The 18,855-nt window shown below is 55.2% G+C and overlaps 1 protein-coding gene across 3 annotated transcripts; it reads right to left on the reverse strand.

Annotated features, from left to right (window-relative positions):
- Window positions 1-1,860: 1,860 nt before the first annotated feature.
- Window positions 1,861-18,470, reverse strand: CELF3 (CUGBP Elav-like family member 3). 3 transcript variants are annotated; one of them, XM_049765929.1, is made up of 13 exons: window positions 17,865-18,470; window positions 16,904-16,986; window positions 9,886-9,934; window positions 9,330-9,458; window positions 9,162-9,241; window positions 7,953-8,096; window positions 7,558-7,699; window positions 7,253-7,402; window positions 6,762-6,827; window positions 6,519-6,650; window positions 6,204-6,347; window positions 4,752-4,889; window positions 1,861-2,782 (listed from the first exon to the last, which is right to left on the reverse strand). In XM_049765929.1, exons 1-12 carry the CDS (start codon window positions 18,007-18,009, stop codon window positions 4,762-4,764), a joined length of 1,392 nt encoding a protein of 463 aa, XP_049621886.1. In that variant the 5' UTR covers window positions 18,010-18,470; the 3' UTR covers window positions 1,861-2,782; window positions 4,752-4,761. The 3 variants fall into 3 exon arrangements, with proteins under 3 accessions (XP_049621886.1, XP_049621885.1, XP_049621884.1); XM_049765928.1 differs by having other exon boundaries at window positions 6,519-6,653; XM_049765927.1 differs by having other exon boundaries at window positions 6,519-6,680.
- Between the last annotated feature and the right edge of the window lie 385 nt (window positions 18,471-18,855).

Here is an 18,855-nt window from a genome sequence, read left to right on the forward strand (position 1 = left end):
TGGTCTCAGTCTACCAGAGGTCCTGCACCAACCTCTGTAACCCCACACACATTGCTTCTCGTGTTCACTTCTTTTAGTGTGGGGCAGGAGAAGACAAGACAGAATCCTGGGGGGCCGGAGAGATAACACAGCGGTAGGGCGTTTGCCTTGCATGTGGCCGACCCGGAAGGGACCCGGTTCGATTCCCGGCATTCCATATGGTCCCCCAGCCTGCCAGGGGCAATTTCTGAGCACAGAGCCAGTAGTAACCCCAGAGCGCCGCTGGGTGTGGCCAGAAACAAATTAATCAATAATTTAATAAATAAATAAAGTTTAAAATATATATTGAAATAAAAAAGACAGAAAAGGGGCCAGGCGGTGGCGCTGGAGGTAAGGTGCCTGCCTTGCCTGCGCTAGCCTAGGACGGACCGCGGTTCGATCCCCCGGCATCCCATATGGTCCCCCCAAGAAGCCAGGAGCAACTTCTGAGCACATAGCCAGGAGTAACCCCTGAGCGTCACAGGGTGTGGCCCAAAAACCAAAAAAAAAAAAAAAAAAAAAAGACAGAAAAAAGAAATAAAAAAGACAGAATCCTGGGGTGGGTGAGAAGTGAGATGTGGGGATTTGCTCAGAACAACTCTAGCCTAAGGAGGAGCCCGAGACGGAGGGTTTTTTTTTTTTAGAATTTTTTTTTTTTGGTTTTTGGGTCACACCCAGCAGTGCTTAGGGGTTCCTCCTGGCTCCACGCTCAGAAATCGCTCCTGGCAGGCTTGGGGGACCCTATGGGATGCCGGGATTCAAACCACCAACCTTCTGAATGCAAGGCAAATGCCTTACCTCCATGCTATCTCTCTGGCCCCAAGTTTCTAAGAAGGGTCTTTAGCGTATGAAGTCAGAGGCCATTCCATGGGGGAACCCCTGAACCCAGCCCTAAACCAACTCACAGCAAAGGAGATGAGTCCTGGGCAATTCATAGGCATAAGCACTCCCCCTTCGAAAGGTGGCAGGTCACTTTTCCAACTGCTTTTTTTTTGGGGGGGGGGTGCACACCTGACAACGCTCAGGGGTTACTCCTGGCTCTGCACTCAAAAATTGCTCGTGGCTTGGGGGCTATATGGGACGCTGGGGATCAAACCGTGGTCTGTCCTAGGTCATCCGAGTACAAGGCGAAAGCCTTACCACTTGTGCCACTGCTCCGTGTGTGTGTGTGTGTGTGTGTGTGTGTGTGTGTGTGTGTGTGTGTGTGGCCTATTGACTTTTCTTCCCTCTGCGCTCAGCTCTGTAGAACATTCTAGAATTCAGCCTTGAAAAGGGTGAAGTAGAAACAGAAGCTGCGATGTTGTGATTAGCCTGGACCTTGCATCCAAGCAAGCTTTAGGCCTTCTTCTACAATTCTCTCCCCTGAAGCTCCTCCTCCCTCCCCCTCATCTCCCCATTGCTTTTTGTTTGTTTGGTTTTTTATTTGTTTGGGGGTCACACCCTACAGTGGTCAGGGGTTACTTTTGGCCCTGAGCTGAGGATTTACTCAGAGACTTTATGGGATACTGGGGATCAAACCTGGGTCAGCCACATCCAAGCTAAATGCCCTATATGCTTGTATTAGCTTCAGCCTCCCATCCTCTTCTTTCCACCTTCAATAATTATCTATTATTTATTATTCATTCATTTGTTTGTTTGTTTATGGTTACACCCAGCAGTGCTCAGGGATCACTCCTGGGTCTGTGCCCAGAAATCACTCCTGGCAGGCACAGGGGACCATGTGGGATGCCGGGATTAGAACCACCGTCTGCCCATCTTGGATTGGCTATGTGCAAGGCAAATGCCCTACCTCTGTGCAATCTCTCTGGCTCCCCCCCCTTTTCAAGATTCATATGCGATGCCTTTAAACTATTTTGTTTTCTTTATTTAGACAGAAAAGACCAACTCTTTGAAAGTAAAATGCAATAAATAAATAAGTTAAGCAGAGAGACTCGTCGGAAACGGACCCCATCTCCCCTCACCACTCCCACCCCCCCATTTTTTTGCCCTAAAGCTTCTTCCTAAAGAAAATGATCAGATAATAAACCCCTTCAGCCCTCCCTGCCTCCCACCTCCCCATGGACTCAATTACACCCCAAAGCAAAGGGAGAACTTGAGAGAAAATTCCGAAGGAGACTGTCCAACTCCCAGAAAGAGCGTCCGGGCAGGCCAGCAGTACTGGCGGCATTTACAGAGGGGCCAGCAGAGACTGTAAACATTTTCGGGGGGTCGGGTAGGTTATTTCCTCATGAAAGGAGGAGGGTCTCTGTGGCCCTCAGGCTTCCCCACACCCTCAATAGAGGGGGCCCTTGGGGGAGGCAGTGAGTGTTCGGGCTGGGAGCCCAGGGATTGGGGAAAACTACCTCTAACTGAGGGTGCAGGGAACGCGGGCCAGCTTCTAAGAAGCCCTAAAGAGGGGAGAGAGGCTGGGAGAAAATGGGGTGGGGAGTTTTAGGGAGGCCCCCCATACAGGGGGGGGAGAGGGGAGTGGACAGGGACAAGTGCTGGGCACCAAAGCTCTCACAGAGCCCCAGCAGAAGGCAGCACCTCAAGCCTCGAAGCTTGTCTCCATGCGAGTCCTCAGGAAGGCCAGAAGGGGGCCTGGAGAAACAGGCCAAAAGGGGGTGCAGGTGGTAGGTGTGGCCGGTGTCCTGTGTCCCCAGGGGCAGGAAGCAGCTTTGGCCCCAGAGCCCCAACAAGGCCCAGGGCAGATGTGCAGAGAGGTCAGCCAGGAACCAGCCAGGGGGAGAGGGGTGAGACGCCCCATTCTCTGGTGCTTCCATGCCTACGAAGGAAGAAATGTGGGTTGAGTGAAGCCAATGTTGGGTGACGCGACAGTGGAGGCAAATTCAAGGCAGCCTGAGAAAGACGGGTTGTTAGGAAGACCTCAGCTTTAAGGGACCACAGACCTGACCTGCCAGGGGTGATAAAGGAGTACTTGGGAGAGAGGCCAGGATGGAGGACAGACCGGGGCAGGATCCAGGTCTGGTCCAGTGGGATCATGGCTGTCAGGAAAACAAACTCTAAAATCCTGGTCATGGGGTGGAGTGGTGGCACAGTGTTAGGGCGTTTGCCTTGCGCGTGGCTGACCCAGGACAGACCTGGGTTCAATTCCCCGCGTTCCATATGGTCCCCCAAGCCAGGAGTGATTTCTGAACGCATAGCCAGGAGTAACCCCTGAGTGTCACCAGATGTGGCCCAAAAACCAAATAAAAATAAAATAAATAAAATTCTCTGGTCCTCTGAGAGAGCTGGGGGAGAGAGAACTAACAGTGAAGGGGCAGGTGGCTATATGGGCAGGCAATGAGGAGTCCCAGATTGCAGATATCCCCCCCAAAAGCCAGGGAAGGGTGGCCTGGACCAGACTGCAGCCACCCTCTCTGATGCACTTTTTTCTCTAGGGACAAGGACAGAGAGCAAAAGAGACACACAAGACACAAAGCAGGGTCCCCAAACACTTCGGACCAAGCATATCCTGGCCAGCTGCCCGGGGCCATGACCTGTCGCATCCCTCCCCAGGTGACAAACACTCAGCTCCAGAGACAACACGCTTGGTCTCTGCAACTTACGGGGGACATGGGATGGGAGCTTCAGCCAACAATGATTATGGAACCTGGACTGGGGAGACCCCATAATGGGGGGAGTTCAACAGCTGGGATTGGAGGGAAAAGGGAGCAAAATAGAAATGTGGATATTGTTCTTGGTTTATATTCTTTTCAGGTGTTTGGTTCAAGGGCAATGAAATGACAACAAAAGTCATCAATGCTCATAGATTGAGAAATAAGGAGCAAAGGGGTGGCCATGTGGTTCAGGGGGGTTTCTTTTTTTTGGTTTTTCAGCACTCAGGGGTTCCTCCTGACTCTACACTCAGATATCACTCCTGGCAGGCTCTGGGGACCATATGGGATGCCGGGATTCGAACCACCATCCTTCTGCATACAAGGCAAACGCCCCACCTCCATGCTATCTCTCTGGCCCCTTGGGAGTTTTAATGGGTGCAGGCAGACCAGCCTTCCAGCCTCCTCTGCCTGAGCCAAAGCTGGCCCCCAGTGTCCAACATTTGTCCCCACCAGCCCCACACCAGCATCTGGGCTATATCCTAGGTGTCACCCAATATCGTCGCCACATTTCAGAACTAGGAACCTGCCATACTTCATCCCCCAGCATCCTAAACCAGCTCTCTATCCCCCACACTCTTCTTTCATCCACTCCCACCTGTAAGAAACTGGAAAAAGACGTAGACACTGGCCAGACAGACAGAGCAGGAATGAGGGACGTCTGAGGAGTGGACACAGTACTGGTTGAGAATTGGCTTTGTAAGTGTGTGTGTGTGTGTGCATGTGTGTGTGTGTGTGTGTGTGTGTGTGTGTGTGTGTGTGTGAGAGAGAGAGAGAGAGAGAGAGATGTGAGAAAGTATTTGTGAGAGACAGGATGCGAGACAAATTGTGAGTATAGATGAGTGGATGCGTGTGAGAATTTATGTCTTATGAGTGTGTAAGAGTATATGGAAGTATGAGTGTGAGAAAGTGTGAGCATATATGGAAGTTATATGGGAGAGTGCGTGAGAGAATGTGTTTGAGAGGATATGTAAGGGGATATGAATGTGTCATAGTGACACAGATCTGGTTGACAGATCTGGAGACAGAGAGTTGGCTGGTTATAGCTAAGGAACACTAAGCAGGGAAAAGAGAGGGAGGGCTGTGCAGGGAAGCCCCGGCTAAGGTTGTAGGGCGTAGGGCTGGAGTGCGACCCACCTGGGGACCCTCAGTAGGGCCTGTTGGCATCCTTCGGCCGCTTTAGCTGGACTTTGAGACGCTTCATGCCAATCTGGAAGCCGTTCATGGCCTGGATGGCAGCTTGGGCACTAGCTGGATTGTCAAAACTCACAAAGCCTGAAGAGAGAGGGGGACGAGACCCAGGTCAGCTCAATCCCGGTGCATCTAGGCCTGGCGAGGGCCTGCTCTTTGGCATGTGGCATCACCCAACTGTCTCCCAGGACCCTGCAAGCCTCCCGGGCCTTCGGTCCCAAATGGTGGATGACTGATTGGGCCAATAAACTGAGTCCAACCCATCATCCAGTCTAGGCTACTATTTCCAGCAGTTTGGAAGGACAGTCCAGGACAGCTCGGAACATGCTTCTTGAAAACGCTATTTGGAGGGGCTGGAACAGTTGACAGCAAGCAGGACACTGGCCTCGCACACAGCCAATCTAGGGTTGATTCCTAACACCACGTATAGGCCTTGCCTGAGCACAGAGCCAGGAATAAGCTTTGAGCATTTATGAATGTGGAAGAGAAATAGAGTAATGGAGGGGGGGAGGAGTGAAAGAAGGCAGGAGGGAGAAAAGAAGAAGGGAGGGAGGAAGGAAGGAAGGAAGGAAGGAAGGAAGGAAGGAAGGAAGGAAGGAAGGAAGGAAGGAAGGAAGGAAGGAAGAAGGGAAAGGAAGGAGGAAAAGAAGGAAGAAGGAAAGGAAAGAAAGGAGGAGGGAAAGAAGGAAGGAAGAAAAAGGAAGGAAGGAAAAGGAGGGAAGGAAAAGAAGGAAGGAGGGAGGAAGAAAGGAAGGAAAGGAAGGAAGGAAGAAAGAAAGGGAGACAAAAGAGAAGAAAAGAGGGCCAGAGTACAGTAGATAGAGCATTTGTCTTGCACACAGTCAACCTGGGTTCTATCCCCAGCACCCCATATGTCTTTTGAGCCCCACCAGTGGTGATCCCTGAGTGTAGTCAGAAACCCTAGGCAATGCTGGGTGTGCCCTGGCCCAAACAAAGGAAAAGGAAAAGAGGAAAGAGAGAGAGCGAAGGAGGGAGGGGATAAGGGAAGGAGAGAGAAAAGAATGTGTGTAAGATATATTTACATATAAATATACATAAATAAACATATAAATATATACATATATATAGAGAGAGATATCTTGAGTATATAAGTGCTTCCATCTGAGGTAGGCAGGATACAAACATCCCCTTTTATCATCTTCAAAGACTTGAAGGCACGGGGCTGGAGAGATAGCATGGAGGTCAGGCATTTGCCTTGCATGCAGGAGGACGGTGGTTTGAATCCCGGCATCCCATAGGGTCCCCCCAGCCTACCAGGGGCGGATTCTGAGTGCAGAGCCAGGAGTGACCCCTGAGTGCTGCCAGGTGTCACCTACCCCCCCCCCCAAAATAGTAGGAAATACAATTAGGTCACTTGTATTGTCATTGTGTCCTTACCAAAACACTTGCTCTGATTGGTGGCCCTATCCACAAACACTTTGGCTGAGATGACGTGGCCAAAGGGGACGAACATCTGCAGGATCTCAGAGTCTGTGAACTCCTGGGGCAGGTGGTAGATGAAGATGTTGCAGCCGTCGGGGCCTGGGGCACAGGACACAGGAGGGAGATCAGGGCCAGGAGCTAATGCCTACTGGGGGCCCCAGCTCTGGGAGGACCCCAACCCTCCATTCTTCTGCAGGCAGCCACCATCCCACATGGCAGGCCAGGCCAGGGCTCGAACCCAGGGATGGGGAGAGGGGACCCCAGGAGCACCTTCCCGTTGCTGCTGCTGTGGCTGTTGTTGTGGCTGCTGCTGGGGGGGTGGGGGCGGTGGCTGCTGGGCCACCAGGGCCGGAGGAGGCTGTGGGAACGCGGGGGCCACCAGGCTGTAGGCAGCCGGGTACGCTGCTGGGATGGGGAGAAGAGAGAGCAACTCTGGGTCTTCCGTGCCATCTCTGCTCCGCCTTGCACAGGTCAGGCTGAGGGGTGCACAGGGCTAAGTCCGGGACCCCCTACCTGTATAGTGTTGCATCCCGGCATAAGCCTGCTGAAGGGGGTCCATTGGGGCTGCAGGGCTCTGGGCTGGGAAAAGCAGGGAGAGTGGGGGTAAATGTGAGCCAGACCAGGGTGCCACCAAGTAGGTGGCAATACAAAGCAGGGCTGATGGGGGGGGGGACTGGATCTGGGGGGCCCTCAGGACAGGTTTTGGCAGCCCTGGTTGGGCAAAAAGCAATCCCAAGGGGCCAGAGATATAGCACAGTGGTAGGGTGTTTGCCTTGCATACGGCCAACCCGGGAAGTACCCAATTCAATTCCAAGCACCCCATATGGTCCCCCAGCCTGCCACGGGCTATTTCTGAGAGCAGAGCCAGGAGTAACCCCTGAACGCCACTGGGTGTGGCCCCCAAACCAACCAATCAATAAATAAAAGTTAAAAAAAAATAAAAGCAGTCCCAAGCTGATGGCAAGACTAGGGATGAGAAGGACGCAAAGAGTTGAGAACCCCACCTGGATAGGGGTGCACTCCATTGGGGTACAGAGCATCCGGGGCAGGCTGCCCAGTGGGCTGTGTGGGCACCGGGCTATAACCGTTGACACCCAGGGCAGCGGGGATGGCAGAGACGGGCGTGGCAGCGATGGCAGGAGGCGTGCTGGTTCCTGGGCCAGAACACCAAAAAGGCAACAACGCAGTGAAACAAATACAGACACACACAGACAAGTCAGCGGGGATGAGGGCAGAGGGCAGGAGATTGAGCCCTGCCAGACTCCCCTGGGCCCTTCTGTCCCCCCTACAATCCAACCCACCTTCTCACCTGAGGATGGGGTGATAGGTGTGGCTATGAGGCCATTGGCATTGATGGCGGCCATATGCTGCATTTGTACAGCAGCCATGGCGGCCATAGGGCTGAGGTAGGCACTGTGGGCTGCCACCAGGGCCGCCTGTTGCTGCATCAGCTGAGGAGAGATGAGGGGGCCAGGTATGGGGGGAAGGGTTAGGCATGGGGGTTCAGGCATGGAGGCTGGAGGGGGCTGAATATGGGTGCTAGCATGAGGCCAAGCATGGAGGAAGAGGGCCAGGCAGGAAAGAAGTGGCACTATGCATGAAGGGACAGCATGGGGCATTGGGGAGAAGGGCCCAGCATATGGGGGAGCAGGGCTGGGTGTGGAGGGTGGAAGCGAGTAGAAACGGGTGCTGGGTGCTGCTCACAGCCTGGGTGTAAGCACTGTAGGCTCCGAAGTGGAGGGCAATGGGGCTGAACATGCCCAACTGTGTTGCCACTTGCTGCATCCGTCGCAGCCCTCGCTCCTTCTCCGTGTCTGCGAACTTGACCACCAAGCTGGATGACGCCCCCTGGTCACAGACCCCCGAAAGAGGTAAGAAGGACAGGAAAAGACCTTCCCTCATAGTACCCCAAGTCCTGACCTCCTGGATTGGCCTTTTGAGGGAAGCAACATGACTATATCAGGTCATAACAAGCTTTGCTTTCCCTCCACTTTCCCTTGCAGGGTATTGCTGGGAATGGGGCTACGGGAGAGAGGAAGGGATTCGGGGTGCAGGGAAAGACCCTACAGATGCGAAACACCGCTGGCTTCCTGAGAATTCAGAGCTTCTGGAAACTTCCACCTCAGGCTGGGTGTTTGTGCGACAGCACCCCGTCTCTCTGCCTCAGTTGTGTGCCCAGAAGCACAAAGGGGAAAGCCTCAAAGAGTGTTGGCCTCGGTGGAACTGCGATCACATTGGAAGTTCTCTAGGGCTAGATGATGGAGTCCTGGCATCAAGAGTTCTATTCTCCGCTTGTTGTGGAACCTTCTAGAACCAGCTCTATCCAGGCCCCTATCAGGGGATCCCCCTCCTACAGCTCTGCCTCATAGGAACTGCATCAAGTAGAACTCCTCAGACTTAGCATAGGCTGCAAGCCTTCTGGGTGAAGCCTGCCCCTTGCCAACTTGTGTCCTGATGCCATGGGGGGTGAAGAGCAGGCAGAAAAGGGGGAGTGGACGGCGAGGGCATGGGGCAACTGTCACTTATTTGATCTGGGAAGGTGACTCCTGGTGGGTTCTGGCTTTCTGGAAGACTCAAAGAATTGGGATAAAGAGAGTGCTCAAAAGTTAGAATCTGGGCCCAGAGAGATAGCACAGCGGCATTTGCCGTGCAAGCAGCCGATCCGAACCAAAGGTGGTTGGTTCGAATCCCGGTGTCCCATATGGTCGTCCCCAGTGCCTGCCAGGAGCTATTTCTGAGCAGACAGCCAGGAGTAACCCCTGAGCACTGCCGGGTGTGGCCCAAAAACAAACAAACAACAAAAAAAGAATCTACTAGGCCTGGGCTACTCTGGCAGTGGCCCTGCGCACTGGGATGGAGTACCACCGCCCCCCCAGGTAGGGTTTACTGGACCGGGATGGTTCGGGGGCTCACCGGGAGTGTCCGACTGCTATGCAGCGTGTGGATGGCCGCCTGGGCCTCTGCATGGGTCTGGAATTTCACGAAGGCGCAGCCTGGAGAGAGAAGGCGAGGTGAGTGGCTATGAGCCCCCCAAGAAAGCTGGCCAGGAGGGCCGAGTGGGCAGGAAGGAGACGGGGCTACCTTTGCTGGTGCCGTCGGGCCCCCGAAGCACAGTGCATTCGTCTATGGTCCCAAAAGGCTCAAACATCTTCCTCACATCCTCATCTGTCTGCTGCTTTCCGAGCATCCCCACAAAGAGCTTCCGGTCTTCTAGGAGGGAGGGCACCAGGTGAGGGGTCTGCTCAGGGCCCCCCCCGTTGTCCCCTCGGCTTGATCTGTCACCCTTGTTTTTCCCTGGGTGGACCCACGCTCTTAGCAACCTGAGGGCCTGAGGTTCTGGAGGGTGGGGTCCAGCTACATCAGGGCTCCAAGGATCAAGAAAAGGCACTTATTATTTTTTGGGGGGTCACACCCAGCAGTGCTCAGGGGTTACTCCTGGCTCTGGTCTGTCCAGGGTCGGCTGCGTGCAAGGCAAACGCCTTACCGATGTGCTATCTCTCCGGCCCCCTTCTTGTCTTCTCTTTGCTGGTGGTGCAGAGCCCTAGGCCCACTTCTTCTGGGAACCCTCCCCTGGGGTCCCCCGCAAACTTCCGATTGGGGTGAAGGCCAAGCCCACGGGCACAGAAGCAGAACTTACCTCCTCGGCTCTCGCTGTCGGCTGGCTTGACCTGGATAGGCCTGTTCATCTATAGGAAAGAAGGGAAGGCAGTTGGTCTTCTGAGCCCTAGGGGGCGGGAAAGGGTGAGCCTCCCATCTTCACTGACTGGCAAGGGCTAGGGGTGGTGGTGGAGAAAAAGGGGAACTCATGGGCTCAGCTGTGTTTGGAAGGGGAATGGATGCCTGAGCCGGGGGCAGCTGTTATTCTCTCTCTCTCCCTCTTTCTCTCTTCTCTGTTTCTCTGTCTCTGTCTCTCTCTTCCTCTCCTCTCTGTCTCTCTGTCTCCTCTGTTTCTGTCTCTCTCCTCTCCTTTCTGTCTGTCTGTCTGTCTCTCTCTCTGTCTTTCTATCTCTGTCTGTCTCTCTCTTCCTCTCCTCTCTGTCTCTCTGTCTCCTCTGTTTCTGTCTCTCTCCTCTCCTTTCTGTCTGTCTGTCTGTCTCTCTCTCTGTCTTTGTCTCTCTGTCTCTCCCTCTCTCTGTCTCTGTTCTCTCTCTTCCTCTCCTCTCTGTCTCCTGTCTCTGTCTCTATCTCTTCTCCTTTCTATCTCTGTCTTTCTGTTTCTCTCTCTCTCTTTTCCTCTCCTCTCTGTCTGTCTCTGTCTCCTCTCTCTTCTCTTTCCTGTCTTTCTCTGTCTCTTTCCACTCTGTCTCTCTCTGTGTCTCTCTCTGTGTCTGTCTCTCTGTCTCTCTCTCTCTCTCACTGTCCAGAACCCGGAGCCATTCCAGACCCGCTGCCTGGATGCCACCAAGTGGGAGAGCAGCAGGGGCGGGAGACACCCCCATGAAGACACCCAGAGGAAGGTTCTGGACTGGAGGTGACCTGGCACCAGGCCCGGCTCCCTGCTGACCCCTGGGCCTCTGTCTGCCTTTCCTGCCTACCCCTTGACCCCGGGCAAGGCTCTTGGGCAGCACAAAGGGAGCAGATGCCCGTCTCCATAGCAACGGGAGAATGCCTGCCATGGCAACCGCCCACTCAGCCTGATTTATCCGTCCCCGTCGCCCTGGCGACCGTGTGACGTCACTGGGCCGGAGGGGTGGGAATGGGGTGGGGGGGCTGGGCTGGGGGAGGGGCCAGAGGGAAGGAAGCAAGTCCTGCAGGCAGGAGCCCCCCACCCAGCCCCGCTTGCTGCCTCTGGTCCCAGGGGTCCCCCCCTGGACCACCCTGAAGGGGGTATCCCCCAGGCCTTGCCAACCCTGCCTTCTGGGGGGGACTCTTTTGTTCCCTGCGGTGCAAAGGTGGTCTAGATCACAGCTGTTGAGGGGCCCAGGCTCACCCCCCCCCCCCTGCCTGCAGGTTTGTCTCCTTCACTAGGTAGGGAGCAGCTTAGCAACGGCGAAGGGGTTTGGGGGACCTTGGTACTCGAAGTCCCAAACAGTTTGCTGTTGCTAGGATTTGGGTGCCAAGCATGACATGAGGGTCCCCCACCACACGGTGACCGAAAAACCAATCCAAGAAATCATTGGGCATTGTAGGGAAGAGCAGCGAAGGAAGGAAGGAAGGAAGGAAGGAAGGAAGGAAGGAAGGAAGGAAGGAAGGAAGGAAGGAAGGAAGGAAGGAAGGAAGGAAGGAAGGAAGGAAGGAAGGAAGGAAGGAAGGGAGGGAGGGAGGGAGGGAGGGAGGGAGGGAGGGAGGGAGGGAGGGAGGGAGGGAGGGAGGAAGGAGAAAAGGGAAGGAGGGAGGAAGGAAGGAAGCAAGGTAGGAAGGAGGGAAGGAAGGGAGGAAGGAAGGAAGGAAGAAAGGAAGGAAGGAAGGAAGGAAGGAAGGAAGGAAGGGAGGGAGGGAGGAAGGAAGGAAGGAAGGAAGGAAGGGGGGGAAGGAAGGAAGGGGGGAAGGAAGGAAGGGGGGAAGGAAGGAAGGAAGGAAGGGGGAAGGAGGGAGGAAGGAAGGGAGGAACAAAGGAGGGAGGGAAGGAAGGAAGGAAGGAAAGGAGGGAGAAAGGAAGGAAGCAAGGAATGAAGGAGGGAAGGAAGGGAGGAAGGAAAGAAGGAAGAAAGGAAAGGAGGGAGGAAGGAAGGAAGGGAAGGAAGGAGGGAGGAAGGAAGGGAGGGAGGAAAGGAGGAAGGGAGCAAGGAAGGAAGGGAGGAAGGAAGGAAGGGAGGGAGGAAAGGAGGAAGGGAGCAAGGAAGGAAGGGAGGAAGGAAGGAAGGAAGGAGGGAGGGAGAGAGGGAAGAAGGAAGGGAGGGAGGGAGGGAATAGGGAAGGAAGGAAAGAAGGAAGGGAGGGAGGAAAGGAGGAAGGAAGCTAGGAAGGAAGGAAGGAAAGAAGGAAGGGAGGGAGGGAGGAGGAAAGAAAAGGAGGAAGGAAGGAAGTGAGGGAGGGAGGGAGGAAGGAAGGGAGGGAGGAGAGAGGCAGGAGACCTGGCAAGAGCTGGACATGCCCCAACCAGTGGTCTTGGACAAGTCACTTCTCCCTGCCAGCCTCCACTTCCTGGTCTGTCGAACGGGCACATAGGGGCGGAGAAATTGTTCAGAATTCTGGTATGAAAGCTTCTGGAGATCTTGTGTCAACATCAGCGCACAGATATGCAGATCACACTATTCCCCCTTCAGTCACCCCAGATCTGGATGGGAGGAAGGGCCAGCAGCACACAAATCCTGCCAGCTAATCTGCCCAATCTGAGATGATCTCCCCAGAGGCTCTCCTGGGGACTGTGTGTGTTTGATTGTGAGTCTCCATGCGCGCACGCGGGTGTGTGTGTGAGAATGCATTTAAGCACATACATGTATATGTGAGAATATGAGTGCGTGAGTATACATGATCGTATGTGAGGGCGTGTGTGAGTGTGTTATGAGAGAGTTTGTGGTTGTGTGTATGAGAAAATGGGTGTAGGAGAGCATACATGAGAGGAGGTGTGGGTGGCTACAGGCGTGGTACGTGAGAAAGTGTGTGTGGCTATGTGTGTGTGTGTGTGTGTGTGTGTGTGTGTGTGTGTGTGAACATGTCAGACTGTGTCTGTGGCAGAGAAGGAAGGGATCTCAGACTCAGGCCTCGGCCTTTCACCTTCCTTTCCAGTTGGTCCTCCAGCAGCCAAGTAGGAGAGGGTCCCCCATAGTCACCTCAACAACCAGCCTACACTCACCTAGGAGTGGAACAGAACCCACGCTGTCAGGGAATTCTCCACTTGGCAATAACTGCTTCCCAATGGCCCTCTGGGGGATTTGCTATTCTAGCTGGGATGGGGAACCTGGGACCCGGGGAGAAAGCACGCTCGGCTCTTCCCTCCCTCTTCTTCCGAGCCCCAAAATAGCTCTTCAGTAAATACCGCAGCTGGTACAAATTTGCACAAATGACAATGGCGACGGGGCCACAGCGCAGACCGAGCTGGTGGCAGGTGCCCCATGGCATCCCTTCGCAGAGCCTCCCTCCCCGATGACCTCAGCACCCCATTTCCAGCCTCCCCCCTCCTTTCCTCAGCCGGGACTTCCTGTGGGGATCTCAGGCTTTGTTAGCAAACCTGGGCACACCTGCCCCTTCCCATGAGTGCATCTGGGCCCTGTTTACCTGGCAACCACCTCCGGTGCCTCTGCCCTGGCTACAGCAGACCAACCCACAAGTGATAAGCCTTCCCCAGGGCCTCCCAAAGAAGGGGAGTATTTATACTACAACCAAGAATGAGTGTACCCCACCCCACAACCCCAGGACTGTCTCTTGGAAAACCCTTCCTTGAAAAGCTCATCCTTCCCCCCAAATCTCACCCTCTGGGGGACAGAGGGAGGTGGTGACAAGATTGGATCTCGCATCCCAGACCACACACAAGTTCTTCCCCCGGGGCCAGAACCCACCCAACCCACCCAACCAGCTGACTCGGAGGCCATCTTTCCTCTGAGAAATCACACCCTGGATTCATCACAGATCACAGGAGGCATTTGGGGACCTGAAACCGAGTGGCCACACTACACCTGGAAACTCAGGCCAGGAAGGAAACAGACTGCACAGCCAGAAGCCAGCCCCCATTCTTTCTGCCTACAACCCCAAACGCCACCACAACCATCACAACCAACATGGTGACTGGCCAAGATGGGGTGGGGGAAAGAGAGGGTTCAATTCCCTTCCTTGCAAATGAGCCTCTAGTGGGTTGATAAATAAACAGTATAGGGGTGAAACGGTTGGCCTTGCACTCAGCTGCCCCAAATTCTAGAATTCTATCCCCAACACCATCTAGGCCCACCAGGAGTGAGCCCTGAGCACAGAGGCAAGAGTAAGCCCTGAGCACTGATGATGGAGCCCCCAAACAAACAAACAAACAAATAAACAAAAATAAACGCAAGCCTTCAGGAGGAAGGCCTGAGGACTGGCAGGAGGAAGCATTTCCCACTGAGCTGGCACGTTACGTCACACACAGAAGGAACACATGGGCCCACACACGGACACACGTGACTGAGGGCAAACACGCTGCCAGATGGGTGACAAGAGAACAGAGCTGCAGAGCAAGGAATTGGCTGAGCTCCCCCCTCTCTGCTCCGGTCAACTCCCCAGCTCTCTCTCAGTCCCAAGAGCCCCCACGAGTATAGAAATACCCCTTAGTTCCAAAAGGCTTCTCTGTATCTTGGGGCAAAGGCCAACGTGCAAGGACAGGGCCATGAAGAATTGGGGGCAGAGCCAGGAACATTTTTTGTTTGTTTATTGGGCCACACCAGGTGATCCCCAGGGGTTACTCCTGGCTCTGCACTCAGGAATCACACCTGGGGGTTGCTCAGGGAATCTTGGGATGCCAGAGAGGGATCAAATCCAGGCCAGCCGTGTGTGATGCAAGTTCCCTCTCCACTGTACTATTGCTCCTGCCCCAGGGCCAGGAAATCATTGAATCACTGAATCACTGAACCTCACTTCCTAGAAGCAGGGGAGGGAGGCCGCTCCCTGAGTCCTGAGCAACCTCTCTCCACCAGGCAGCAGGTGGCACTGCCAGTCCAAGGACTCATCTCTATGACCCCTGCCCCATCCAGTCTCTTGCCCTCTCCCCTTTTCTTTCCCCTCTCCCCATGTTGTCTCAGCCTCTCAGAGAGCCAAAGGGGGGCCAGACAGATGCAGCAATGACAGGAAGCAGTAAGTTTGGGAATATCCTGTGTGTAGAAAAGGGAAGAGAAAGCAAGCTGCATGGGGAGGTGACAGAGTACAAGAGTACCAGGAGAAGGGCTGGAGCAATAACACTGCAGGTAGGGCGCTTGCCTCGCATGCAGCCAACCCAGATTCGATCTCCGGCATCACATGTGGTCCCAGTGCATGCCTGGAGTAATTGTTTTGTTTTACTTTGTTTTTCTGGGAGGCCACACCCAGTGACGTTCAGGGGTTACTCCTGGCTTTGTGCTCAGAAATCACTCCTAGCTTGGGGGTCCATATGGGATGCCGGGGATCGAACCCAGATCCCTTCTAGGTTAGCATGGATGCAAGGTAAACACCCTACAACTGCGCCACCGCTCTGGCCCCTGCCAGGAGTATTTTGGAGTGAAGAAACAGGACTGATGCCTGAGCAATGCCAAGTGTGACCCTAAAACAACAACAACAACAACAACAAAAATAGCACCAGAGGAATTCCCTGCCTGCTCACACACATGTGGACTGTTATTTGAAGCAGTGACTGGCCAGGGGGGCTCCTGGAGGTGCAGGGGGTATAAGGCAGCTGCTTTGACTTCTTACCATAACTTGGGGTTCACCGACCTCTGGATGGTGTCAAGTGGGAGGTGATTAGAACAGTTCAAATTTTCCTGTCCCTTACCTCTTGTTTTATTATATTCTGTTTTCCTTTTTTTTTAGGGGGGGGTCCCACACCCGGTGATGCTCAGGGGTTACTCCTAGCTCTGAGCTCAGAAATTGCTCCTGGTTTGGGGGGCCATATGGGACACCGGGGAATCGAACCATGGTCCATCCTAGGTCAGTCACGTGCAAGGCAAACGCCCTACCGCTGTGCTATCTTTCTGACCCTATATTCTATTTTTCTTTTCTTTTTGGGGAAGTTCTTTGGGGTAACTCCTGGCAGGCTCAGAGGACCATATGAGGGTGCTGGGAACTGAACCTGGGTCAGCTTCATGCAAGGTAAGTGCCTTTCCTGCTGTCCTCTCTAGCCCTCTCTAGCCTTTTCCTCCATGTTTTGTCTCTTTTTCTCCACTTCCTGGGAGAAGTGGGGGCAGCCAGGGCTGCTGCTCTGTTTCAGGGTATTTTGGAACACTCTGAGTTTGTGGAAGCCGGAAGGGGTGTCCCTCAGGAAAGCTTTCTTGGGCTCTGTGATATGAGAGGAGCAGCAGAACAGGTGGGAAGCAGAAGATAATTCACTTCCTCCCTCTTAGTTTGTGGGTTCAAGGAGCAGGTTGAAAATCTGCCTCCTGCCTGGGCCAGGGACACTGTGTGGGAAGAGACAAAGAGATCTGTCTCGCAGGAGGGACAGAGATTCTCTGCATGAGGTGCTGAGGGAGCCAGTCCTTATCCCCGGCCTAGGCCCTGCACCCCTCTGATGCTCCACAGCCTTGCTCCCGCTCGCCCAGGAGACACGAGACTGTTCAGAAACAAACCCTGGGGCCAGAGGGGTGGCACAAGAGGTAAGGCATCTCCCTTGCACGTGCTAGCTTAGGACGAACCTGGGTTCGATCCCCAGCATCCCATATGGTCCCCCAAGCCAGGAGCGATTTCTGAGCGCATAACCAGGAGGAACCCTTGAGCGTCACCGGGTGTGGCCCAAAAACCAAAACAAACAAACAAAAAATCAAACAGACCCCATTACAATGCTAGTCCAAGGGGCACCTTCCAGCCATTCCCTAAAAGAGGGTCCGAGTGCCCCACCCACTTTATGTCCCAGCACAAGTCTCCACTTCCATGCCCTGGGCCTTTCTAGCTGGACTCTGCCTTCAGTGCTCCTGGGGAGAAGGAAGGTAAGGCATGGCAGGCATGTCAGAGAGCAGAGCAGCTCGACGGCCAGAGGCCTTCCCAAGGAGGAGAAGGAAGAGAAAGCAAGACGGGCTGCGTGGGGGAGGCGGCCAGCCCAGAGCAGGCCTGGCTTGGGCACTCACCCCTGGAAGCGTCTTCTGTTCGTGTAGGGCACTCTGGGCCTTCAGGGCTGAATCGCGGGCACAGTAGGTCAGGAAGGCACATCCTGAGGGGGCCGGGGTACAGACACGGGTGGGGTAAATCCTGGGGTCCTCTCTGAGCGGCCCCAAAACACTGAGGACAGGACAGAGCACTGGGGTTTTGCTCCTGCCTGGGGAAGTGGGAGCATATGCCCCCCCCCCAAGATCTTGGGATAAGTAGAGGGGGACATGGTGTGGGCTGTGGAGGTTGGAGGAGAGGGCGGTAAGTGTGGGTGTGGGGCGGTTCCTCCACCATTTTGGTCATGAACACCCCTTTTCTTCCTTGCCCGGTTGTTCTATTTTCTAGTCTTTTCCCTACTCAGAGAGAAAGAGGACGAAAAGGCAGAAGCCCAAGGGCCAATGTGGGGGAGCCCTGGAGCTCCCCAAGTGCTGACCAGCCTAACTGAGCTAGCTTCAGTCCTCAGAAAGAGGCCCAGAGGCAACTTCTCTGCTTCCTACACCTTCAGGAATCCCACTTGTCCCGGGGATCCCCTTTCTGTCCAGTCAAGGCCACTCTTGCCAGGGCGAACCCCGACTTTTTGCCCCAACTCCGGCCAGCCTGCCATCCATCCCCATGGCACCCGAGGCACGGAGACTCCTGTGTACACACAAAAACACCTGGCGGGCCTCTTATCTGGGGGCCAGCCATCTGGCTTCCTCTGGCCTCCCCTCACTTTTCCCTTATCTCTGGCAACCCCACCTCCACCTCTTGGCACCCACCCACTCTTGCCCCCCAAAATCCCCTTGTCTCTAGCTCTCTTTCTGCCTGGGGCACCCTATGCCAGCCTAGAGGGTTCTCCCCCAGACCCAGACCACTGGCTAGCTGTGTCCCCCTCTGTGTCCCCCACCCTCAGCCCCACCGCCCCTTGCTGCCCCCCAACTCCGGCCAGGCCGGGCCCCTCACCCTTGTGCAAACCCGTGTACTTGTCTTTAATGACACTCAGCTCGAAGATGCGGCCGAACTGCTCGAAGATGGGTTTCAGGTCCTTCTCTTCCAGATGTCGGGGGATCTGTCCCACAAACAGCTTGATGGCATCCGGCTCCTTCATCGAGGCGGCCCAGGAGGAGGGGCCGAGGGGAAGGGGACAGACTTGCAGGCCAGGAGGCGAGTGGAAAGGGGGCTGGGGGGGGCCCAGCCTAGGCTGGCTCTGCCTCCGTCACCCCCAATCCCAGCACTCAGCGGAGGGGTGCCAGCACACAAAGAAGGCAAAGGGTTGGGGAGAAAGGGGGGTGGGGGCCGGGGTCAGGGATCTAGGCGGACGGGGCCATGCCACCAGGGGACATTGCCCAAGCCACAGTGTCCCTCGAAGGGGGAGAAGACTGGGAGGTCTCCCAGCTGGGGGGCCAGTGTGGCCAGACCTGGGGGGGCTAGTTAGATGGCAGGTAGCAGGATCTCGGGGTGCTGAGCAGAGAGAGCTGGAGGAGAGGTTGATGATAGGGTGATGGGGTGGGTGGGGGTGGGAAGGGGTGAGGATGATGGAGGAGGCCCAGGGGGTCAGGGAAGGCTTCTGGGGGGCACTCCTGGGCAGGTGGTGTTGGCGTTGGCACCTCCCCTGTGGCTGGTCCTCTTGCTGGGCGTGAAGATGCCAGTTGCTCTCTCTGTCTCTCTCTGATGGCGGCAGGGTCCTGGACCCCCTCTGGTCCCTCCCCAGGGCTTGGTCCTGGGGTCCTGGGGTGCTGGGGATGTCTGCCTTCCTGCCTTCCCGGTCACCTGGTCCTGGAGCTCTCTCTCCCTGCTCCCCAGGCCAGCTCTGCTCAACAAAAACCTTCCCCCCTGCCCACCCCTTCCCCACTGCCACCCCCGGTCCCCCAGCAGCGGTGATGTCAGTCTCAGGGGTGGGGGACAAATTCCCCACCCCAGAGAGGGACGCAGGCGCCGGCAGCAGCAGCCACGC

Source organism: Suncus etruscus, chromosome 19, assembly GCF_024139225.1.
Source record: "Suncus etruscus isolate mSunEtr1 chromosome 19, mSunEtr1.pri.cur, whole genome shotgun sequence".
In the NCBI taxonomy this organism is placed as follows: Eukaryota; Metazoa; Chordata; class Mammalia; order Eulipotyphla; family Soricidae; genus Suncus; species Suncus etruscus.